Genomic DNA, 24,744 nt, shown 5'->3' on the forward strand with positions numbered 1-24,744 from the left:
GTGCCAGACAGTCTGAGAATAGACTGTCTGGAATTTGAAGCTCATTGTTGAAAAGCTTTTGCCAGTTTGACCAATTAACAGCTCTGTTACAGTGTCAGTAGTTTGTCCTTAACAGGACACCTCTGGACACAGTGAGCCTTTCAGGTTTTCTGTGATCTTGAGGGGCTGGAGGTGTCCTGAACACCACTACAAGGTGTTGAACTTTTCCCCTAAGAACAATATGGCCGCTGGGGACAGAGGGCATTGTAAAGAAACTCACCTTCTGCAATGAAAATCAATCGAAAGAACATTATCCTTACACATGCCTTTTGTGTGTCTGTGTGTCCATTAGAGGCCAGATGAGGAGGTGGTGGTGGACCAGGGAGGCACGAGCTCAGTACTGAACATCCACTATGAGAAGGAGGAACTAGAAGGTGAGTAACTTCCACAGGTGGAGAAAGTAGTCAACCCCTTTACTTAAAGCACCTGTGTGTAAAATATGTATGTGATTATTTCAACTGCTTTTTTTTCACAATGAATATTCATTGAGTTTTGTTATTTTTTAACAACAACATAACAACAATAACAACAAAGAGCTCAGCACAACATTGGTCCACACAATCGGCAGTAATACAGATGACAGTTACAAATCTATGGTGAAGAAAAACAAATAAATAAATAATAATGAAAACATTAAGGCAACACTTTTGCCCCTCCCTTTCCTTAAGTAATAATAGAAGCCGCAAATTATTAAAATGATGATCATAATCATTATAAAATGAATAGAAAATAAAATCAGCTGATTCGGTATAAAAGACAGGGTACAACAGGTGTGGCACTTTCTTGTTACATTATTAGTTGTATTATAGGCCATGATTAAATAGAATGCTTTGCTTGCATGCTTTTTTTTTATTGTTTGCTTACACTCCCCCAGTCAATTCACTTTATATTTTAGATGTGTTTTGGAGTGTTAAGTTTCCCAGTTTATTGCACAGTTAGTCAGTAACACACAGAGAAAACAAAAGGGTGCGACTGGAGGAGCACATTTGTTTCTTCGAACTATAATTCAGCACTGAAGCTGCTGCTCGGCTCTCTAAGGGCTCAGACTTTCAGCCATGCTGCACTTATCCACATCTAAATCAGTGTTGTCACTGCAGGTGTTTTGCCATTTACAGCTGATGGAAATTCTGGCATATCACTGATTAAGGATTGACCAGTGGAGTGGCATGCTTTCAAACCATCGTGCAGCTGTTGATTTACCCTTTAACCACATTCTCTGTAGGGATTTGGCTCATTTCCTTAAAGCACCAACAAGCAGAGAAATCTCTGTTTCTGCATTTCCACCGCAGAGCTCTGGTATTCGTTGATTTTCAGCTTTGACAAAATTGACCAAATTCTTTTCCAAACAGTGGCTTGGCAACAACATGTTCGTAATGAATAGTGCGCCTTGCATCTCACTGAGCAATCTGTCACCAGTGACCTTCACAGCTGCAGTTTGCATTTCAGCTTGAGAAAAATGTATTCTACACAATAACACCATGAATCATACTTTACAGCTGTTTGACATGTAGAAACTTTTTTTTCGTAATATGACTGCATTCATCAGTGTTTTCCTGTCCAATGCAGTGGAATCGAAGTATTGACATCTAACTGATGGAAATGATCTTTTTCAAAGTTGCACTTCAAGATCGTGTACATACTGCATCTAATTATCTTCCACCACAGGTGACCTGACCTCACTCAGCCTTCAGCAGGTCTCCCAAGTCTCATAAATGTTTTATGAGACCAAACAGTGTGATGGAGCAAAGTTTTTTCCATGATTAAGTCATTTCAAATGTGTGTGTGTGTGTGTGTGTGTGTGTGTTGCTTTGACGCCATGGGGATGTTATATTGTCTCCTTCGCCAGTGGAGATGAATACAGCTAAAACATTAATAATGGATCCTCCATCTATTCAGAGGAGGCTTGGGGGAGGGAGGGTTGGGGTTCATCTGTCATCACAGTTGGGGAACAGGTGTGTGTGTTTGTGTGTGTGTGTGTGTGTGTGTGTGTGTGTGTGTGTCACTTGGCCCATTATCACTTTCCTACAGGGATAATACCATGTTTAGTGATGGAACACTCAGACTGAGCTCAGTAGCTTTGTATCCTCATTGCACCCCAAGGTATTTTTGTTACGCAGAAACAAACACACACCCATGCACACACACACACACACACACACACATACACGTCAAACTGCCTCAACTCTCGATCAAGTTTATTTATAATAATTTCCCAAACCTATTTGTTTAATTTTCTATTTTTTTGACTGCTCATTCTTTAGTTGTAGAAGTCTCTGCTTTGATCCAAATAAAACTCCATTGCTGTCAGTGTCACAAACATTCAGCCTCTTGTTAACACAGCATGTTGCACTCAACATTGAATGCACTGATGATAATTACAGATGGCAGTGGTTGAGACTAATGTGGGGCAGGAAGCAGACTGTTGTTCCCAGATACTCCCTGTGGAGTTACAGGCCAACACCTAACACTCAGTTTAATGACTTTCACTTTCAGTCACTTTAACCATCTGAGCCTAGAAACCACAGTGCACCCTATTCAGCTCTGCTTTGCCCCAGTAGCAGTTCCCTCCCCTGTCCAATTCTCTTTTATTCTTCTGAGGCTTTTTTTTTTTTCAGTTTTTCCATCTAGACAGCAGGGAGATGCCAGATTTAGCTTCACCTTATTATGATTTTAAATGATCTCATCAGAAAGGCAGAAATAACTATTTATTTTGTGTGGACAAAATTACGCAAACACCACAATCCAATGACAGGAAAGTGATGTATGCTGAGTTTAAAAACAATCCCAATGAGTTCAACAGAAAGTATGTGGGACAGACTGGAGTTACTTGTTGTGTAAAAGCTGCCAAACTGCCACACAGGATACAGATATTACTACAGCCATAATTAATACTGACGAAATGTGAATGTAGCAACAGTTTGCAACAGGTTTTGTTTCTTGGACGTTGCCAAGACATGTACTAAAAGGCCTGCGTTCAAAACCACATTTGGTAAAGATGCAACCCAAAATTGAAGAGTTGATCTGCTAAATAAATACTTACCAATCTCACGAGGCCAAACACATATTCAAACATGACAGGCAGGATGTTTTGGTCGGGACTGTTGTCAGCTAGCAGGCTTAGAAATGGCCACAGAAAACTAAAATAGGAAAATGTTGTCTAAACTGACCTTGTCCTTGTTTAAATAGCGATATTTAAATATACAGAGTTCAGAACGAGAATCTCATCAGACAACAGGCAGCCTTATTCTTTATTACTTTAGTATTCATATATAATTAAGTACTATTTATTTTATCATGTATCCCCTTGAGATGCAGTTACTGAGCTCTCCAGAACCTTTATTGCCCTTTATATGATCATGATGAGGTTTAATGTGTTTTCTAATGCTATTGACTGACTGACTGTATTTGTTTTATTATTTGTTGTAAATTTTGATTTCACTGAAAATACTCAAATACAAGGCAAGAGAAAAACATTTAAGCTATAAATGTAGACAATAATGATTGTATTACAGTAAAATGTGACAAAATGACAGTAACTGAGTGTATAAAAGCATTACCCCGTAATAAAAATAAAATGACTTCTCTCGCCTCTTTTCCAGGCCATAGGACTCTGTTTGTGGGGGTTCGGATGCCCAGGCAGAGCCACCGTCACCACAAGGCTCATGGCTCTCGCCACCGCAAGAGAGAAAAAAGGTCAGGGAGTACTGCAACACAGCAAAGCGAGGGAACCGAGACGACCACCTCCACTCATGGTAACACACACACACACACACACACACACACACACACACACACACACACACACAAGCGCAAAACCTCTTCTTAGGCTTCCCTTTTTTTTCTCATCTCACACAGGCATTTATTAGTCAGAGAGCGACTTTGGTCATGGCTCAGTGTAGAACATACAGAGTAGTTAGTGGTTGTTAAACACAGCCTATCAATACTGTAGGCATTTCACACACGCACACACAAAGCACTCCAGGCCAAAATTGACATGGCCACTAATTAGCTACCAAAGAGCAGGAACTAGTCAGCATATAGCATGTGTGTGCGCGTGTGTGTGCGCACGCTTGTGGTTAGAGACATTTGTGTATATGAGAGTGTGTATGTTTTTTGTGGTCTTGTCTGTATGTCTTTATCTGGACCCAGAAATCATTTAAAAGGCATGTAATGACATAAGTAAGGAGCATTGTGTTTTCGTAAAAGCCTTTTGAGAACCACAGCTCACCTCTCATCCTGTCACTTCATCAGACACGCCGTCGCAGAGGGTCCAGTTTATTCTGGGCACAGAGGAGGATGCTGAACATGTGGCCCACGAGCTGTTCACTGAGCTGGATGAGATCTGTGTGAAGGATGGCAAGGATGCTGAGTGGAAGGAAACAGCCAGGTCAGTATCTCCACTGGGAACTGTTGGCAACAAAGCCTGGCAATAAATACTCTGACAGCCCGGCAACTCTACAGCTGTGCTCCTATGAAAACTGTACAGTGTAAAAGTGGTAGTTACATTTAAAGCTTAGTGGATCATTTTTTGGTAGGTTTGTTCAAGGCAAAAAAGCTCCAAAGAGAGAAATGAACATGTGAAGACAATGTGATCTCATTAGTGCTGATCAAATGCCAAATCTCAGATTCACAGGCTGATGCCAGACCTTTCCCTGATATTGTTTGGTTGACATTTATGTCATTACATCTTTCCCCGGGAGGAAATGTTCTTAATCACAATGCAAATTATGTAGAGCTGATTTGTGCGTGGGAAAACATTTCTTTTTAAAGTCCCCTGGTCCCCAAGATCCGTTGAGTTAGACTTAATCTTAAAACACGACTTAGAAGTACAACAGTTCTTTGCTGAGACAGGAAACCTCATGCGATGCACTCCTACTTACAGTGAAGTGTAGGAGTAACATTTTCAGAGCAACTGTGAAGTGATCATGTGAATGATGTCATGTAGGACTAGCCATTTACACCGTATCTGCCATATAACCTCTTTAGAAAAAATGTCTTAAATAGAAACAAAAGAAAAGAAAAAGAAGAAAATCAACTGGAGCAGGAAATAAAGTCTGCTGCTGATAGATAAATCACATCAGAGAAAACATAGAATGAGGAGAATTTAGAGATAAAAGATTGCAAACAAAATTAATGCCAGCTTTATTCTTGTTGTTAGCACTGCTAATAATGCGAATGAATGTTCAAATGAAAGGCAAATAATAGGCTAAACTGCCTTATTCTGTGCTTTATATATTCATTATTCATCGTGAGCAGTGATTCTTTGTAACACTCATGCAGAGGATGTGTGCTCACCTCTGTGTCTGCACTGCTGTCATCCAACTAAAGAGACCTCTGCAGCTCACTTTCCTTACATTTAAGAGCAGTTTTTAAGTTGAGAGAAATTTGACAAATAGCAAACTTTCACTTTAAGGAGTTTAACAAGCACTGATCTCTTTCAGGTGGCTGAAGTTTGAAGAAGACGTGGAGGACGGTGGTGAGAGGTGGAGCAAGCCTTACGTTGCTACTCTCTCCCTGCACAGCCTGTTTGAGCTCCGCAGTTGCATCATCAACGGCAGCGTGTTGCTTGACATGCATGCTGACTGCATCGAAGAGATTGCTGGTGAGACTCTTTCCAGCTAACACATTAAACAGCTCAGTACCAGAGTGCTATTTTAAAGAGCAATCCACCACCCAAATTTTACATGATCTGAAAATCCCAGGATCATTTTAGCACTCTATAGAATGTGGTGGAAAAATAATCACAAGCGATCCTGTAAGGCCCTTACAAGAAATCAGTTTGTATCATTGTGTAAGCGACTGATGTTGCTTCTTCAAATGGTAACTGTATTTCACTTCGCAATTTATTTTCCTCTCTTTCTCTTTCTTGCTCTCTGAAGTCACTTCTTGCCCCTGTCCTTGACCAAATATTAAACTGACTGATATAAAACAGGCTCTATATCTCAGACGAAACGCTTGTTTCATGTCTATTACAAATCCATTTATCCTCCTCAGAGAGGAGACACACATAGCGTACAGGCCTGAGGGGAGCATCGTCACTGTGCTGGATGCAAAAACACACAAACACACAGACACAGACACAGACACACACACACACACACACACACACACACACACACACACACACACACACACAAACTAAGCTGTCAATCATAGAAAAGTTCTCACAGTCTTTCAAATCATTTCTTGCCACGACACACCGCAGCACACCGCGGCCTGTATGTTTAGACTGTGCTTGTGTGATGAAGGTGAACAAACCTTTCAGCTGTGAGTCTTCACTTCTTCACTGGGTTGGTTGTGTTTTGCTAGAATAATGTCACTGAACCAAGAAGTGTCCTGAACTTCTGTTGAACCTGATTTACATAAAATCTACAATTAGACAACGCTGCTACCACAGTCCACACTCATTTGCATGCAAGTATGCAATTAACTACACACAACTATTTGCATGCAAAGGAATACTTGTGTACGCCCATGAGTGTGAAAATGACCACAGTCTGTACACACACACACACACACACACACACACACACACACACACACACACACACAGAGGTTAGTGTCTGATAGGAAAATGCGAATAAATATTTGCATATGTATGGCATGTACCTGACATCCATTTCCCCACACACACACACACACACACACACACACACACACACATTGCATCACACACACACAACACATTCAACACACACACACACACGTGCACACACAAACATACACACACATGCACGCACACACACGCAGTACAAACGGATAAACCCACAATGGTCAAGGCTCTCCATCTCTCAGTCTTCCTCATGGTCAGACTGTGGCAGGTTTACAATGTGAACAGCCTTGTTGCCTGCAGTCATTCCTCTTCTCCAACTCTCCACCTCTTCTCACTTCCCTCTCTTCTCCATGTGACTCCTGCCAGCAGCACCTGGACTCCAAACGGTAGCCAGCATGGTTAGGAAAAAAAAAGAGGAAAAAAAGTTTGTTATTTATTTACTTGGAAGTTTATTTTTGGAAGTTAACCAAACTGAGACCAAGAGAATGCAACAAAATGCATATTCAAATCCTCACCATCCACAATGTATGAAAAAAACACCTTGATACTGAAACACAAGAATGGGCCTCTGTAGCCCCAAAGACCTATTAGAGTCTAATTCTTTAAAACTCTTTCCTTAAATGTGAACATAATAAGAATAACTATATGAAAAGATATATACATTTCACAGGTGGTTTGGCTGAATGTCGATCTCCCTGCTCTATACATCAACCTGGTATCCAAATAATTCAGTCAAGCTCTTATCACTTCAAAATTTCATTATCATTTCAAAAAACTCTGACACTGGACTAATAACACTGAAATTGTATTAGAAAGTATCTTACTTGATTAAAAGGAACAACAAAGTGTGTGAGCACAACAATAAAGGAGGCTGTGTACACCAGTTCTTTGAGCATGCTGTGATATTAGTGAATGTATCCTGTTGTGAAATGAGTAACTGATGGTCGCCTCTCTGATGATAGACTGGAGGAGGCAGAGCAGCTGTTATCGTGTCAAATTAAAAATAACTTGATCTATCTCAAGCCTGTGGAGAGTGAGTGGAGGCTCCATTAGATGTACATTGTGAGTTTTGACTCAATTTGAGCCTCTTTTGTGCCACTGTCCCTATTAATATGGCTGATTATCAGCCAACACATTAGTGCTGGCCTTGAAGTGTGCTCAGAATAAATGAAGGTACCGCAGTGTATGTGTGTGTGCATGTGTATATGTACGTGTGTGCGTGTGTGTGCGTGTGTGTGTGTGTGTGTGTGTGTGTGTCTGATTGACTGTCCAGGAGGAAAGGAAGGAAAGAAGGAAGGAAAGATCCAGAGCTGACTCAGCAAGTCAGTGCAAAAAAGAAAAGGACTGGGGGAAGGAGAGAGAAGGAGAGAGCAGCAGCGGTGAGAGAGATGGGGAGATGCTGATTATTCACCACAGTCCCACATGACCAGATATGTTGGACACATATTGACCTAACCCTTCCAACACACACCTTCTGCTCTGCACTGAGCCTTAACATTTCGAGAGAAGCCTGAGCAGATTACTGCATATTCATTTCAAATACAGCAATAAGTGGAAAACAAGTATTTAAGAAGGTTTAATTGATGAGCCATTGGGATTCCTTATTAACTAGGTTATTTATGCAGTTTTATAAATGGAGTAAAGCTCTGATCAGAGCCAAAAACACATGTATATTGTGTAAATAAAATCTGTCTGATGCCACTGATCAGTGAACAGTCTGATGATACTCTGATCTCAGGGTTTATGGGTTTCTCCACGTGTTGCAGACATGGTGCTGGACCACCAGGAGGCATCCCATGAGCTGGATGACAGCGTGAGAGTAAAGGTGCGTGAGGCTCTGCTGAAGAGACACCACCACCAGAACGAGAAGAAGAAGAACCTGATTCCCATCGTACGCTCCATCACAGAGGGAACCCGCAAACAGTCAGAGCCCCATCTGACAGGTGGGTTTCATGCTGTATATAACACATGCAATTACATGTCGCACATATACATTTCTGGTCCATCTTTGTCAGAAGTTTATCAGAATGGATCATTTTGGTATAAATACAATTCAAATTCAATCCAGTGTCATGAATTTAAATTAGAATTACTTTTGTTCTGTTACAGAATCAGTGTAAAATCATACACCGATCAGCCACAATGTTAAAACCACTGACAGGTGAAGTGAATAACATTGATTATCACATTACAATGGCACCTGTCAAGGGCTGGTGTATATTAGACAGCGCATGAACATTCAGTTCTTGAAGTTGATGTGTTGGAACCAGGAAAAATGGGCAAGCGACTTTGACAGTGATGGTTTGACAACAGGGTCAGACCCAACTCCAAAACAGCAGGTTTTGCAGGGTGTTTTCACGGAGCGGACCTGTAGAACAAACTGCTGAACAAGTTGATACTGGCTATGATTAAAAAGGTGTCAGAACTCACAGTGCATTGCAGCTTGCTGCATATGGGGAGTACCTGTGCTGACCCCTGTCCACTGCCGAAAGCACGTACAAGAGGCAGGTAAGTGTTAGAACTGGACCATGGAGCAATGGAAGAAAGTGCCCTGGTCTGATGAATCATGTCCATCAATCATGTTTAAAATCATGTGGACGGCTGGGTGCCTGTGCTCCATTAACCTGTGGAAGAGATAGCAGCAGGATGCGCTATGCGAAGAAGGAAAGCCGGCGGAGGCAGTGTGATGCTCTGGGGAATGTTCTGGGTCCTGGCTTTCATGTGGGTGTCACTTTGACACGTACCACCTACCTAGACCAAGTACCGCCCCTTCATGGAAACAGTTTTTCCTGATGGCTGTGGCCTCTTTCAGTAGGATAACGCGTCCTGCCACACTAGTGTTTGAGGAACATGACAAAAAGTTGAAGGTGTTGACTGAAATTCCAAATTCTAAATCTGATCCAGCATCTAAGGGATGTGTTGGAAAAACAAATCCGATCCATAGAGGCCCCACCTCACAAATCACATGTCTTAAAGGATCTGATGATAACGTCTTGATGTCTGATACCACGGGACACTTTCTGGGGGTCTTGTGGAGCCCACGCGTCCACCAGTCGCAGGTGGATTTACTGTTGTGGCTGATCTGTGCATAATCCTGTAAATATCATGTCAGTCTGAGTCGACTTTGAATTTCTTCAGTCGGACAGCTCTGTTTGAAAACTAGGGAATAAAAGAAGACAGGAAGAAACTAAAAGCAACAAAACAAAGTGTCTCAACAGTGACACTACTTTCAGGGACAGACTGCCAAAAACCATTTGACTGCTTCTGAGCAATTGGGAGATATATGAGCAACTAAGCAATACTGCCTTCCTAATTCACTTTGCACTTGGCAGGCCAATAAATATATGCACTGATTCTCTCTCTCCCTTTCTTTCCCTCCCTCTCTCTCTCAAACACACACACACACACACACACACACACACACATATATTTATGTATGCACATGTACGGCCACACTCTTGTTGTCACAGCCACATCTCCACAGCCTCCTCCAGCCACAGAACCATCTAAGAACGGTGCTGGACATGATAGCGCTCAGGTGGACCTCAGCAAGGTAAACCAGATGTGTGCAGTCTCACAGCAGATAGATGTATTTTGGTTGTGCAGTGCCATCGGCACTGTGCATGCAGCTGTCGCACTCTGCTAAGATCTGTAATCAATGTTTTCCTGAGCCCTCAACAATAATCAACTAGGTCACATAGTGCCCCCTAGGAAACAACAGGGGAACTACATTTGTTTAAAGTTGACCCTACAGCAGCAGCCGATCACTGCAAAACTCTAAAGCACAACCAGACAGCCAACACAGATAAAAGTTTCCATTTAGCCATTAACTTTCACCTGGGACTTTGAGTGCATATATGCTCAGTTTCATATCCCTAGCACTGAAATGCTTGCTAGTTTCTCTGGCATTAGACTGCATCTGTAGCGGGAGAGCTTTATGCACAATTTTTGTAATCTTGATCAATACTAACTTCTGTCTTGTCTCAACAGGTGGATATGCACTTCATGAAGAAGATCCCAGAAGGTGCAGAGGCCTCCAATGTGTTGGTGGGAGAGCTGGACTTCCTTGAGAGGCCCATTGTGGCCTTTGTCCGCCTCTCCCCTGCTGTGCTGCTCAGTGGCCTCACTGAGGTGCCCATACCCACCAGGTAGACAGCTACAGCTCTATAAACAATGGTTTAGCTATGAATTCAAATTACTATATGTCAATTCAATAATCCGGGAACGATTTACATACTCAAAATTGTCTACTGACAAATATCAGGTTCCTCTTCATTCTCCTGGGTCCAGATGGAAAGGCTCAGCAATACCATGAAATTGGACGCTCCATGGCAACCATTATGACAGATGAGGTAAGAGGATCTGTCAATTAAAATCTAGTTTCAGAGACTTCAACAGTGCAAATTAAATCTCAACATCTGTCTTGCAAAGGCAGGCAGTTAAGTTTCCTCTGTCCTTCACAACTCTGCTCCAGATCTTCCATGATGTAGCGTACAAGGCAAAGGACAGAGGTGACCTGCTGGCTGGAATAGATGAATTCCTTGATCAGGTGACTGTCCTGCCACCGGGAGAGTGGGACCCCTCCATCCGCATCGAGCCTCCTAAGAATGTCCCCTCTCAGGTACACAGCTAACAGCTACGATGACAGAGACATTTGCTTTTCGGATTTGGTTTGGTGCAATAAAAGCAACAGTGGCTGTATAGGTAAAGGGTATAGCTGTTGTCTGATTTTTGTCTGTTCTTGGACTGTCACTGGGTGTCTACAGGAGAAGAGAAAGCAGCCCGGAGTCCCTAACGGTACAGCCTGCCAGGTAGAGGAAGAACTACATGCTGAGCACCACGGGCCAGAGCTGCAGAGAACTGGAAGGTAAGTTGTCATTTTGGGGTTTATTACACAGGCTTGTTGCTTCAGTATTTGGTGCTATAATCCATGGTAAATGTAGAAGCTAAATTCAGATGTCAAAACACAGGATGTTACACCCCACAAATGGTGAATATCACAACATATGTTGTCATAAAAACAACCTGTGGAAAAACATGGAGGTGGCTCCAGTTAGGTCTCTGGAGGAAAGTGTCGCAGTTTGGGGTTGAGTTTGCTTCTGACAAACAGGTCTGAAACATTCAGGCAAAGACAGCAGTGAAACCGTGCTTTTCATCCTGGTGTAAAGTTACACGTTAAGGGCCCTGCACATCCACACCTTATGTTATTCTGGCTGATTAGACGTATAGGCTCAAGTTGAAGAGGGTGGAATTTTGTCAGGAATTACATGAGGTCACTAAACTCACTGTATCATTAACAGGTGTCAAAGGCGAGTAAGTGAGATGTCAGTCAAGCCCAGTTTGTGCATGCTCACGCAGTCCTGAGAAGAGGTCTATGAGAATATATGTGAAAACACCTATGAAGGAGGAGCTTTGCTGTGTAGGGTCTTTAAATGTTGCTTTGGTTCAGTACTTCAACTTCAACTCTCAGTTTTGCTGAGAGGTAGGTGAGACGATTGCCAGCACTCTTGTCTGTATGCTAACTACATAGCTATAGTCGGAAGGCAATTAGCTTATCTTAGCATAAAGACTGGAAGCAAACAGCCAGCCAGTCTTTCACCAAAGTTGAAAAATGTGCTCAGCTTAAAAGCTTGCTAATTAAATCCTTGCAAAAACCAAAATGTAAAAATGATAAATTGTGGTTTTACAGGCAACTTGGCAAGAAAGCAAATAGACATATAGTAGTTCTCACAGTGAAACGTTGGAAATGATTTGAGTTGGATCTGATTTCATGCTGGCCAATTTCAAATAATCATGTAATAACCATAATGCATCAACTTGATGTGACTCTATCCATCTTGTCACAAGCTTATTGTCTCAACCTCAGCATCACTCTTCTTTCCTCGTGTGTTGTGGTCAGGTTGTTTGGTGGTCTGATACTGGACATCAAAAGGAAAGCTCCTTTCTATCTGAGTGACTTCAAGGACGGTATGAGCCTCCAGTGTGTGGCCTCTTTCCTCTTCCTCTACTGTGCCTGCATGTCTCCTGTCATCACCTTTGGAGGACTGCTAGGGGAGGCGACGGAGGGACGCATAGTAAGTATAATACTCTGTTCACTGTACTGCAGTGTGATTAAAACATCATGAATGCAGCATAGATCTTGTATCTTACTGCATACTGACAAAACAAGACAAACTCTCTGTATTCCCATCGTTTCTCCTAGAGTGCCATAGAGTCCTTGTTTGGTGCATCTATGACTGGAGTGGCCTACTCTTTGTTTGCTGGTCAGCCTCTAACCATTCTGGGAAGCACGGGTCCTGTGCTGGTTTTTGAGAAAATCCTCTTCAAGTTCTGCAAGTATGTTCAGTTTTACAACAACCTGTCTGCGAGATTTTTTATCTCACAACCCTGAGATTTGTTTTGCTAAACAGTCTTCTCTTCTCTTCTCTTCTCTTCTCTTCTCTTCTCTTCTCTTCTCTTCTCTTCTCTTCTCTTCTCAGGGACTACGACCTGTCCTATCTGTCGCTGAGGACTTGCATCGGCCTGTGGACGGCCTTTTTGTGTTTGGTGTTGGTTGCCACGGATGCTAGCTCTCTGGTGTGCTACATCACTCGGTTCACAGAGGAGGCCTTTGCCGCCCTCATCTGTCTCATCTTCATCTATGAGGCTTTGGAGAAGCTATTCCACCTGGGAGAAATCTACCCCTTCAACACACACAGCGATCTGGACAAACTCACTCTGGCATAGTGTGTAACACAATGTCCACTCTAATGGTTTCCTCCTGCTCACACCTGCGTGTTCACCTGGGAGATGTTTTTTCATTGTCCATTGTTTCATTGTTTTTTTTGTCTCTCTGCCCATGCTCTCTTCTAATAGCCTTCAGATCACACCCCTGCATCCAGTTCTTTTTATGTCTGATGTCTGATTTTGTGTGTGTGTCTCTTTCTCTTTAGCTGTAGGTGTGCACAACCTGATAATCCCAGTAATAAAACCTTGGAGCTGTGGAGTGAAAGAAATATCACAGCATCTGATGTACCCTGGGCCAACCTTACTGTCAAGGTAACATAACTATGTGGAACACACACACACACACACACACACACACACACACACACACACACACACACACACACACACGCGCGCACACACTCCTTTTGACGCCTAATGTCAGTGTAACTTTCACATGATAGCACACACTGCATTTTCTCCAGTGTTTATTTCTTTCTCCTTTTTCCTTTCTTTGCAGACACTTCCTGTCTGCCACACCATTTAGATAATAAATGTTCTGTTTTCTAATTTTGTTCTAATGTGACCTCTATGAATCCCTTCAGGAGTGTGTCAGTCTGCAGGGCCACTTTGTTGGGACGGCATGTGGCCATCATGGCCCCTACACCCCGGATGTTCTTTTCTGGTCTACCATCCTGTTCTTCTCAACCTTCTTCATGTCTGCCTTTCTCAAGCAATTCAAGACTAGTCGTTATTTCCCCACCAAGGTAATCAAACACTGATTGCTCACTAAGGTAGGGCGTGACAAAACATTGCGAATCCTGACACGTCACATTTGTAACCACTGATTTCTGAGTGTTGTTATTTCCCATGCCCAGGTGCGGTCCATGATCAGTGACTTTGCAGTGTTCCTCACTATTGTCATCATGGTTCTGCTTGACTATGCCATTGGAGTCCCATCCCAGAAGTTGAAGGTGCCCAGCAAATTCCAGGTATAGAGAAACTACTAATAGTAATGTGGACCTTGCATAAAACTCCACAGGGTTATAGTTGAATCATGATTCCTCTGTAATGTGTTCCTCCAGCCCACCAGAGATGATCGAGGTTGGCTGATCAATCCCATAGGACACAACCCATGGTGGACAGTCCTGGCTGCCTCTATTCCTGCTCTTCTCTGCACCATCCTTATCTTCATGGACCAGCAGATAACTGCCGTCATCATCAACCGCAAGGAGCACAAACTACTGGCAAGGAACATTTTGAAAATTTAGATCGTACAGCTTTGATTTCTAGGTTTCATATGGTTGCTCTGAGAACCTGTATCTTCCCTTCTCTGTGTTTTGCAGAAGGGCTGCGGGTACCACCTGGACCTACTGATGGTTGGGGTGATGCTGGCAGTGTGCTCCATCATGGGCTTGCCGTGGTTCGTAGCGGCCACGGTCCTGTCCATCTCTCACGTCAACAGCCTGAAGCTTGAGTCAGAGAGCTCGGCTCCAGGAGAGCAGCCTCGCTTCCTGGGCATCAGAGAGCAGAGACTCACTGGCCTGCTCATCTTCCTGCTCATGGGCTGCTCTGTATTCATGACCGGAGCACTGCAGGTTAGTCAGACAAGCCACACAATGCTGCCCCCTTCAGGCTTTAATCAGTGGAGTAAAAGCATGAAATGGTGATTGTTACTAAAGCTCGTTGATGTATGTTTTTTTTTCAGTTCATTCCTATGCCAGTGTTGTATGGTGTTTTCCTTTACATGGGAGTCTCTTCATTAAAAGGCATCCAGGTAACAAGCAATATGATTTCTATAAATTCGACACAGGAGCGATATCTGACGTCAGGGGGATGTCCACAGGAGCTATTTATACAGCAATCAAAAACTTAGGCAATCTGAATAATTTAGAAGATTCTATATAGTCTATAATCAAACTTGCCTACCCTCTTTAACTCCAGCACCAGCGCTTAATCATATTTATTTTTATGCAATTACATTTATTCTAATTTATTCTGTATTTTATGCCATGTACTCGATTATTTTGTATTTTATGCCTTGTACTATAGATTTTTATCTTTTACTGAGCACCGTAAGGTGTCCTTGAGTGCCTTGAAAGGCGCCTATAAATAAGATGTATTATTATTGTTATTATTATTATTATTATTATTATTAATCACATTGGCATATCAACAGATTATATTGATACTTATTACATCAGCTGGGAGTTATTCAAAACAAAATGTTCTGAGTTGCTCTCTTGCCCTCTCCATCCCAGCCTCTTACTAATTTGGCTGTCCCTCTTATGCCCACTCCTGATCTCATTAACTCTGCTGCAATTCACTGAGGCCTGACAAATAATTGTTCAATCCAACTAAATTTGTCTTTCATAATCACTTCCTCTCTCTGGCCACATTCACCATCTGTCTCTCTGTTCGGCTCTCATTCATTTATTTCTCTCCTTACCCTGTCTCAACATCTCTCTCTCTCTCTCTCTCTCTCTCTCTCTCTCTCTCTCTCTTTAACTTCTCTACCACCTGCATTCACCTTTATCACTTTTCAGTTTTTTGACCGCCTGAAGCTTTTCGGTATGCCAGCCAAACACCAGCCAGACTTCATCTACCTGCGCCACGTCCCCTTGAGGAAGGTACACCTGTTCACTCTCACCCAGCTCACCTGCCTGGTGCTCCTCTGGGTCATCAAGACTTCACCTGCTGCTATCGTCTTTCCCATGATGGTTAGTTGACCACCGCCAACATCCTGTCTCGATTCACTCTTCCCTCCATTTTCCTCCATTTAAATAAGAGGCTTTTTTTTTTCCTCCTGTGACTCAAGGTGCTGGCTCTGGTTTTTGTCCGCAAAGTGCTGGACTTGTGCTTCTCTAAGCGGGAGCTAAGTTACCTGGATGACTTAATGCCTGAGTGGAAGAAAAAAAATCTTGATGATGCCTCCAAAAAGACAGAAGAGGTAGTCAAAATCTTTAAATGGCCAGATGAAAATAGTCAAACATGCATGTATTGACTGCACATGTTTATTGCGTGTGTCTTTTAGGAATCACAGGTAATGCTCAGTCCAAAGCAGGAAGATACAACAGCTGTTCAGATTCCCATGGAGAGCAGCAAGCCTTCTCAGACCCTAAAAGCACACGACCCCAAGTGAGTACACATACATATGTAAACCTACGCACATTCAAATGGACAGGGCAGACACCAGTTTATCAGAGTGGTAAGATTAGTAAAATGTTTCACATTCCTGTCTATCTATATGCGTGCTTGCCTTGTTTGGTGTGTGGTGGTCTGTTTTCAAGTGCACCCTGTGAGTACTAACATCCCTTAACCCCAACTCACCCTACTCCCTTACGTATCTGCTTTCTGGTCTTACCTTCCTTCTCCTCTCCCTGCTCCTCAGGTGTGACCCCTCTGACATTAATATATCTGATGAAATGTCTAAAACCACCATGTGGAAATCCCTCACCTCCAATCAAAAGGACTCTCGTCCTGTGGCTGCTAAGAAGGCAAGGCCACACCCTCTCTCTCTCTCTCTCTCTCTCTCTCTCTCTCTCTCTCTCTCTCTCTCTCTCTCTCTCCTCACCCTTGCAATGTGAAAATATTCCTGCTACACATTGTGGTCACGTGTTTCTGTTGTTCCCCAACACTTCATTAATTGCAAATTGTTGCATAACTGCGCTCTGTGTTGTCTTAACTCTGGGTTTGTATGTTTTGCTCTGAAGGATTGAAGGGATCACGTTCATAGACGAGTGAAGGATGTCCAGAGTCCTGGCAGAGTGACTACAGTCAAATGAGACTGTAGTTCTGGACCACAGGACGCTGCAAATTGGCTGCCTTGACCGTCAGCCACTTCAGTGCTCACAGAAACAAGTCTCCATGATTTCTACCAGCTACCCTCAACACATAGTCCACATACACATAGACAAACAGACAAGGGTGCGTTATACTTGCATACAGGCAGACATATGCATGCACTTTCTTTTATCTTTGTGAGGACTGGAACAGTGTACTGTATTTGAAATCTTTTTTCCCTGAAACAACTAAAACCAATGCAAACTCTGAAACTAGTCCTAACCTCACTTGACCCATCATTATCATCTTGGCTCGGGGGTTTATTTTCATTTTAACGTGGCCTTCAGTGGTTAACCCCAACCTCACACTTAACCAGCTGACCGGTGGACTGCCCTCGTTTCAACCATCATCATGTAATTTCAGCAATTAAACTAGACAGGGAAGAAGAAAGCCATCAGTGACAAGGGCTGCCTTTGGCTTTCCATCTTCCACAAGCCATTCTCCCCTGTAACAGTATTCACCTGTGAGAATTTGATACTATTGAACAGCTCACTTTTAAATAATTTGTGGAAAGCAGTGAGACAGACTGTAATCTAGAGACAAATCCTGAAGCTGCTCCATGACAGTAAATAATGAAACAACTGCAAGAACACTGTGACAGCTGCTGGCAGCCATGGAGATTTCACTGAGATATGCGGACATTTACTGCCGCACAGCTGGAAGCAATACATTCATAAAAAAACTCATTTGGATGTAACTTCCCAAACCACCTTACAGCCCAGTCAGTCAGTCAGTCAGTCAGTCAGTCAGTCAGTCAGTCAGTCAGTCTAATACAACATCCTACAAGTTTTTCATGTTCCATTTTTGTTGAAACTCTGTCAGAACAGTGTTGAGTCTGTCACTTGTGGAGGCTGTAGTTTGTGGTGCTGTTGAACTGCTTCTAATATGTTGTCCCCATTGGGTTATTTTATCTTTGGTCCTCACACTCTCAGGAGAGCTTGCGTACACACACACACACACACGCATACACACACACACACACACACACACACAGACACACACACACACACACAAACAACAATAACAAAAACAACAACAACCTCTCCCATTTTTAGACCTTGTCATCAGAAACAACACCCAGGTTCCACCTCTCGACTGTATATTTAGCTTGGCTATATAACGGAGCACTAATGCTCCCTGAAAAACAAACCAGGTTCTTTTTATTAATCTAAATAGGTTTGCAAGTCATCATTCCTTAAATTTACTCTTTTTATTTAATGTGCCATGAGTGTTTTTTTAATAGTGGTATGGTCAATTATTTGGTAGATTTTAAAAATACATTGAAGGTTCAGTAATACATAGACAAATCCTCTTTTGGGGCATAAAACTTTGTGTCAGTTTTTTGTGATGATGTAAACTGAAAAGTGTAAATGTTAGAAGACCCGCTTCAGCTGAAGCAGTGGCATCAATAATATGGTTTTTGAGGTGTAATCTTTTCCCTTTATGGATGTTGATTGTGTAGGGTGGAGGTTGTTCAACCAAATGCTTGTCATGTGTTAGTACAGTGTCTTATTTCTTTACCTCAGACAATGTCATGAATGCTAATGTAAGGCACTTTGGATGATGTCAGGTCAAGGGAAAACAGAGCAGATAAGTGGTGTGTGTGTTTGTGTATGAGAGAGAGAGTGTGTGTGTGCCTTTGAGTATCAGGAAAATAATAGCTATGTTGTTTCTTTTTTGCGGGGGGCTACGGGATTTTCTTTTAAGCAATAATTTCTCCCAAATTCAACCTAAATTAACCTTTATTTATGAGTCCTTGTTTATCCATCTCTGGGTGGAATAAAGGGTGTTCAGGAAAATGTAACATTTGAAGTCTAAAAACACTTTTATTATATGTGCCAAAAAGAAAATTTTGACAGTTACACAGCACTGAAAGAAGATTTTTTGACATTGTTGTTTTCATTCCTTGTCAATTTGGACAAACAAGGTTCTACTGTGATGTGTTCCCCCTCATTTTGTGCTGTCAGAGTCACATCTGATGGTCATCCTTAATTAATTTTGGATAGTGAGTTTCACATACTAGTGTCACCTCAAAGCTCAGAGAGCTAAAGGAGTAGAGAGTTTATGGTGTAAGAGAATGATCTTCAATAATTACTAATAACTTTATTTGTAGTTGCACTTTCTGTAGATAAAGACTTTGTGATATATTTTATTTTCAAGAGATCTATTAAGCAATTAAATGATTTTACAATAATTTATTATTCACAGTTATTTATTTTTAGATATAAAATTCCAACATGTTGTCTTTACTTTGTGTATATACTGTAATAAGCAAATTGTGCAAAGAGAAAGGCAGAAGAATGCAGCACGTAAATAATGCTTTGATGAATGAACTCAATAAAATACCACCACAGGTTGTTATTACATGGAGAGCAAGAGCTCTGATGGCAGACATCAGAACTTTGTCTAATAAACTTTAATCATTGATGGAGGACATAGAGAAAAAACAATTATTGATTAAAAGGGAGTATAGTATTAACAGTAGCATAAAAAGAGAAGAGTAAATAAACTTACTCAATAATGTTGCTAAGGTTTGCTAACACTAGCCACCAAAAGCTACTGGTCATACCAGACCAAGTGAGGCTGTAGCTGCAAACCCCTTGAGTGTATTGAATAAACTAATGGTGCATTTTATTGCTAAGTGATTCAACTTTTAATTTATAAGTGGAATAACTAGTTTTTTCTTCTTTCATGAATAACATACTTTCACTTTAAACCACTTTAAACTCAAAACACCCAAATGACTCAAATCAATCCTTTAAAAATGAAACTTTCAGTGAATTAATAAATGTATCTGTTAAAAAATCATCCAATTAAAATATTTGATGGAGTCATTTACTTATGTTTTAAAATATATAATCTCCTTTTACTGTACAATTAGATATCAACTAGTTAATTGTTTTATATATAACCGTATTCAAGGCTTATTCCCCCACAGTCCCCTTCATTTCTATTCAAGTGACATTAAAGCAATGTGCACGAGTACAGTAATCTATCACTGTAACTTCACATATGCAGTAATACCTCCTCCAAGACATGAATGAAAGTTTTATACAGTGTGTTTGCTGTCATGTACTTCTGCTTTGACTCTGTCAGACTTTTGAATGTGAATAGTCTTCATGTGTCTGAGGACCCATAACTAAACTGATGAATGGCATGACTAAATATTATTCATTGTATAAATATAGATTCAGAGACACAAGACTGAGTGCAAAGACTAGCCAAAATAATGTGTAAATTTAGAAAAAAAAGAAAAAAAAGAAAAATGCTTCCATAATGGACTAGACCAAATGGTAAAAAAAAAAAAAAACACTTTTAAACATGCAGTGTCAATGACCATAGATGTGCTGTAATGAAACGAAATAATTTATTTAGTAATTGTTAAAGTGATTTTAATGAGCATCATGTGTCTTAAAGTTGATTTTCAAATGTGAATGTGTGATAAACATAAAATAAAATGCCTTCTGTATACTGTAGGTTGACTGCATATACATGTGACCAAGAGAGGTCATAAATTTTGACGTATGTGAGTATATGTGCTGTACATGTGTGCCTGTCACAGAATACATCACCATTTCCTGTCGTGCTGTCATTTTGACCTTTGACCTTACATCTGACCAAACACAGACCTGTCATTAAGTCTTTAATGAGGCACAGGCTGTCAAAAAATCATTACTGTGTCCCATTTTGGACAATAGTACCATTTCTTTGTCAAAAATACAGCAAGAGACATATGTTGCAGATGTCCTCCTTCCCTGCCTATGTCATTTTTATGTGTAGATAAAAGTGAAAACAGTGCACTGTGAGGCTATGTCCTTCTCATGAATACAAAGACAAAATCTGTGTCTGTGTCTGAGGAAAAGGATGAAAGAGAGAGAGAGATGTTAGAAAACATTAAGCTTTCAGGGAGAAGAGCATCTGTACTGCAGTAACCTTAATCTTATTGTCTTGGAGCCATAGCAAGAGCGATGCCTTGTCTCTTCAACCACTGAATGATTAGTCTTGAGCAAAAGAATTCTACATGTTTTATATGTATGTGTAATTTCATTTTAATTTTGATTATTGAAAAATGGGAAATAAATAACTACAGTTGAAATGAAATGAGCAGTCGTTTTAATTACTTCGAAATGTTGTATGTGTTTACATGTCTCAGCTTTATGTTTGTTGATGTCTATAATGAGTTGTCCCACTAGGAGGCAGCAGAGTCCCAATCATTTCAATTAGATTCTTTTTATGAGGACTTTGCCTTCCTAATGTTTATTCAAATTCATTAGTGTTTCATCAGTTTGAGGCAGATTAACACTTGCTTCTCATGTGGGAAGTACCCACATGAGATTTCTAAAAATAAAAAAAATTCCTTCCTCTCACTTTTACTGTCCTCCCAACCTTTTGTATCTGTTTCCATTTTCATTAGACTGTCCCCTCCCTCCTTGTGCCAGACCCCTCCCCCGGTTTTTATCCTGAGGTGAGAACACAGTGTGCACATCTGGAGGTGATCCTGACTGCAAAGGAGTAGCCTGTGGGAAGGGGTGAGGTTAAAGATGCACTGCGCTCTCCGCATGTATACATCTATGTGTGCGTGTGTGCCTTGAGGGTGTCATGTGATCCTCATTCCAAAATGCTCCTGATTACAAACAGCTGGCGGGCTGTGGAGTCAACCAATCAGGCAAGCTGTTGGCTGTGACATCAGGTGGAAGGAGGGAGGTGTACAGGACATTTTAGATGGTTTTTACCTTATGAAATGAATCAGGGATCAACAGCATCACACTGGCCCATTAAAGCTGTGCTTCCCACATAGCATTGGATGTTTCCAGCTACTGGAAATATGCATTATATTTACCCAGTATGTAATTTCAGCTTGTCTGTTTGTGTATGGTAGGCTATTGATTGTTATCATGTGGGACCAGTGTTATTATGGCTCATGGCCAGCACAGGGCCAATCAGCTGAGGAGAGACCTTGGCCATAATGTGTCTGTTCCAAGACTAAACATTCAAAGAAATCTTCTGTGCTCATGTGAAGGTCCTGTGGTCATTGTGAAGGAGACCTGAAGAACCAACTGGAGCTGGAATGTACTTTTGTTAGGCAGTACTTCCATTAAACTGATCAGCGGCCACTGGGGGTATTAATGATCTGTTCAATAGTTTGCATTCATTGTCATTCTTTTCCCCTCTGAGCTGATTCCAGGATCACATAACATGAGTTAGTGTGTGCAGTAAGAGATTTTCATAGCGGGAGAAGCAATGATGGAACTAATGATATTAATGATATGCTCTGTGTCATGTGGGGTCATATGAATAACATGTGGAAGTGACACACCTGAATGGAATGCAGCCATTATTAATGTTATTAGTTACAGCTGTGCTCAATAATGAAAATACCTTTATTAAAGGAACACTTCACCATTTTGGGGAATATGCTGATTTGCTTTCTTACTGAATGTCACATGACTTTGCGGTAAAGACAAAGACACCGCTAGCAGCTGGTTAGCTTAGCTTAGCAGAGAGACTGAAAACGGGGGAAAAGCTAGCCTTGCCTCACTCTGTACAAACACTTCTAAAGCTCACAATTTAAAACACTATATCTTGTTTTTTAAAAACCATTCAGAAACCAATTCGACATTTCTCAGGGAATTATGTCAACAACTGTTTTTTGGGTATTACCACTAACGTCTTAAATTAGGCTAGCTGTTTCCCTCCATTTCCACTCTTTGTGCTAAGCTATGCCAACCGGTTGCTGATTGTAGCTTCATATTAATCGTATTGACATGAAGAGTGGTATCAATTTCTAAAATGTCAAACTCCATTTTGCCCCTGCTTGTGGTTTCCATTTGTTCAGTTGACTAAATCATGCTTTCCCGTTTTATCTAACAGGCCATTTTTTTCAAAAAAGATACTTTAACAAACACAGGTGTAAATATGAAAATTTAATGATGGCTTAATTCCATGTTGTTGCTTCAATTTCAGGGTCCTGGTGTTGTACATGCAGGCTCGCTGTCATGGCACATATATAGAAACAAACCAATTGTTAATGTTATCAATAATGATAATAACAATCAATGATAATTCAAAATGTCTGCTGTGAAAAAAGTCTATTCCTCATGGCTCCTCCTCAAAGACAATTTTTTTTAAAGATTTTATAATTTTCTCTAATATTCTTCTTATTATGATAGATATGTTACAAAATAATACTTGTTTTGGGTGTAAAGTGTAAGTGGTATAAAATGATAAGCAATATTCTTTAAAGGTAATTACTGTGGTTAGAAGAGAAAAATAAGAGTGTATCTCCTACAAGCTCAAAAACAAAATTGTTGGTCATGTGCAAGATCCAACCAAAACAATCCTGTTCGTCTTTTCTTTTTCTTTTTTTTTTGTTTTCTCTGTTTCTCTTTGACTCACTGAGCTGTTGTCCTCTTTTCTCAGTGAACAGAGACGGCTCTAGGCTCGTCCCTCCCCTCCATCAATCTCTGTCATAAATCTGTCAAGCAGAGAGAAAGGGAACTGCTGAATACAGATTTGTCAGCAATTAATCTAACCTCTATTACCAGACTTGGATATTGTGTCCTCCATACCACAGAACAATAAGCCACTCTAACATGGAGCACTATATGCTGCATGTGTGTGTGGTGTGCAATCATGTGTTTGTTAGGGGAAGAGGGGGCATGTGTGTGTGTGTGTGTGTGTGTGTGTGTGTGTGTGTGTGTGTGTGTGTGTGTGTGTGTGTGTGTGTGCACGCATGTAGTGAGCTTCCTTGTGTGGTGTTTCAATATAATATAACGTCTTTTGTCCAGTGACTGTGCTCATTGTTATTCTTTATACTTCTTTTTGTACTTTCAACACTTAAAGCTTCCCGTGAACATTCGCTGTCTCTAGTGCTGTAATTGGAAATCACTGGGACAGCACTGTGCCATTTAACCTTGAAGACACATACAGTATGCTGAATGTGAAGCTGGCTAATTGACATTCTGCACTTGATGAGATGAAAGGACACACGAGGAGTTAGTGCGTGTGCATACATACACATGTGCTGGTGTGTGTGCGTACCAATGTGCTTCTCGGCTCCTTTTTATTGATTATCTTAAGGAGGTGGATTAGAGTTGATATCATGTTTCCCAGATAAGACGACCATAAAGATGAAAAATAAACAAAAACATTAGAAATATTAATAGTATAATGAGTATATACTCTTCTGTGCATGTACTGTGCAGTTTCTGTGTTTAAAGCTGCTGATGTACAGCACATGAATGAATTTGAACGACACATGGAAAGACCAACAATGCATGAGTCCTCCTCTCTCTGATTTTCCTGACCTGTCTATGCCATTCAGCCACAAGGCTACTGGTCCCCACTGAAGAAGTGTCCTAGTCAGTATTTATAACAGCAGGATGGTGTTTATGGGATTGACTCAAAATAAACTACATGAACCATGTTTATTTGTTATAAAGGGACAACTGTATGGCTCATTTTGGTCTTTTTAGAGAACTGTGGAGCTCTATGACACAATAAAGTATAAGAATAGACGACATCAGGCTTTGGATATGCAGGCAGTGCTCGTTAGCTGGATCAATTCATTGTTATTTTATTTGTCTGTTCATGGGATTCCTTGA

The 24,744-nt window shown here is 41.1% G+C and overlaps 1 protein-coding gene across 1 annotated transcript in view; it reads left to right on the forward strand.

Annotated features, from left to right (window-relative positions):
- The window catches only part of LOC111221618 (electroneutral sodium bicarbonate exchanger 1-like), a 31,330-nt gene extending 12,211 nt beyond the window's left edge, over nucleotides 1–19,119 (forward strand). The window contains exons 2-25 of the mRNA XM_022745072.1: nucleotides 332–413; nucleotides 3,639–3,791; nucleotides 4,291–4,426; nucleotides 5,481–5,641; nucleotides 8,359–8,535; nucleotides 10,063–10,145; nucleotides 10,583–10,740; nucleotides 10,857–10,944; nucleotides 11,067–11,213; nucleotides 11,359–11,459; nucleotides 12,492–12,666; nucleotides 12,795–12,928; nucleotides 13,072–13,317; nucleotides 13,525–13,630; nucleotides 13,903–14,064; nucleotides 14,176–14,289; nucleotides 14,383–14,544; nucleotides 14,644–14,895; nucleotides 15,006–15,074; nucleotides 15,844–16,017; nucleotides 16,116–16,247; nucleotides 16,332–16,435; nucleotides 16,689–16,794; nucleotides 19,108–19,119. Coding sequence (XP_022600793.1) covers nucleotides 332–413; nucleotides 3,639–3,791; nucleotides 4,291–4,426; nucleotides 5,481–5,641; nucleotides 8,359–8,535; nucleotides 10,063–10,145; nucleotides 10,583–10,740; nucleotides 10,857–10,944; nucleotides 11,067–11,213; nucleotides 11,359–11,459; nucleotides 12,492–12,666; nucleotides 12,795–12,928; nucleotides 13,072–13,317; nucleotides 13,525–13,630; nucleotides 13,903–14,064; nucleotides 14,176–14,289; nucleotides 14,383–14,544; nucleotides 14,644–14,895; nucleotides 15,006–15,074; nucleotides 15,844–16,017; nucleotides 16,116–16,247; nucleotides 16,332–16,435; nucleotides 16,689–16,794; nucleotides 19,108–19,119 — 3,234 coding nt within the window. The remainder of the gene's footprint in view (nucleotides 1–331; nucleotides 414–3,638; nucleotides 3,792–4,290; nucleotides 4,427–5,480; nucleotides 5,642–8,358; nucleotides 8,536–10,062; nucleotides 10,146–10,582; nucleotides 10,741–10,856; nucleotides 10,945–11,066; nucleotides 11,214–11,358; nucleotides 11,460–12,491; nucleotides 12,667–12,794; nucleotides 12,929–13,071; nucleotides 13,318–13,524; nucleotides 13,631–13,902; nucleotides 14,065–14,175; nucleotides 14,290–14,382; nucleotides 14,545–14,643; nucleotides 14,896–15,005; nucleotides 15,075–15,843; nucleotides 16,018–16,115; nucleotides 16,248–16,331; nucleotides 16,436–16,688; nucleotides 16,795–19,107) is intronic.
- Nucleotides 19,120–24,744: the final 5,625 nt, after the last annotated feature.

Source organism: Seriola dumerili, unplaced genomic scaffold (assembly GCF_002260705.1).
Source record: "Seriola dumerili isolate Sdu_G_001 unplaced genomic scaffold, Sdu_1.0 BDQW01000088.1, whole genome shotgun sequence".
NCBI lineage: Eukaryota > Metazoa > Chordata > Actinopteri > Carangiformes > Carangidae > Seriola > Seriola dumerili.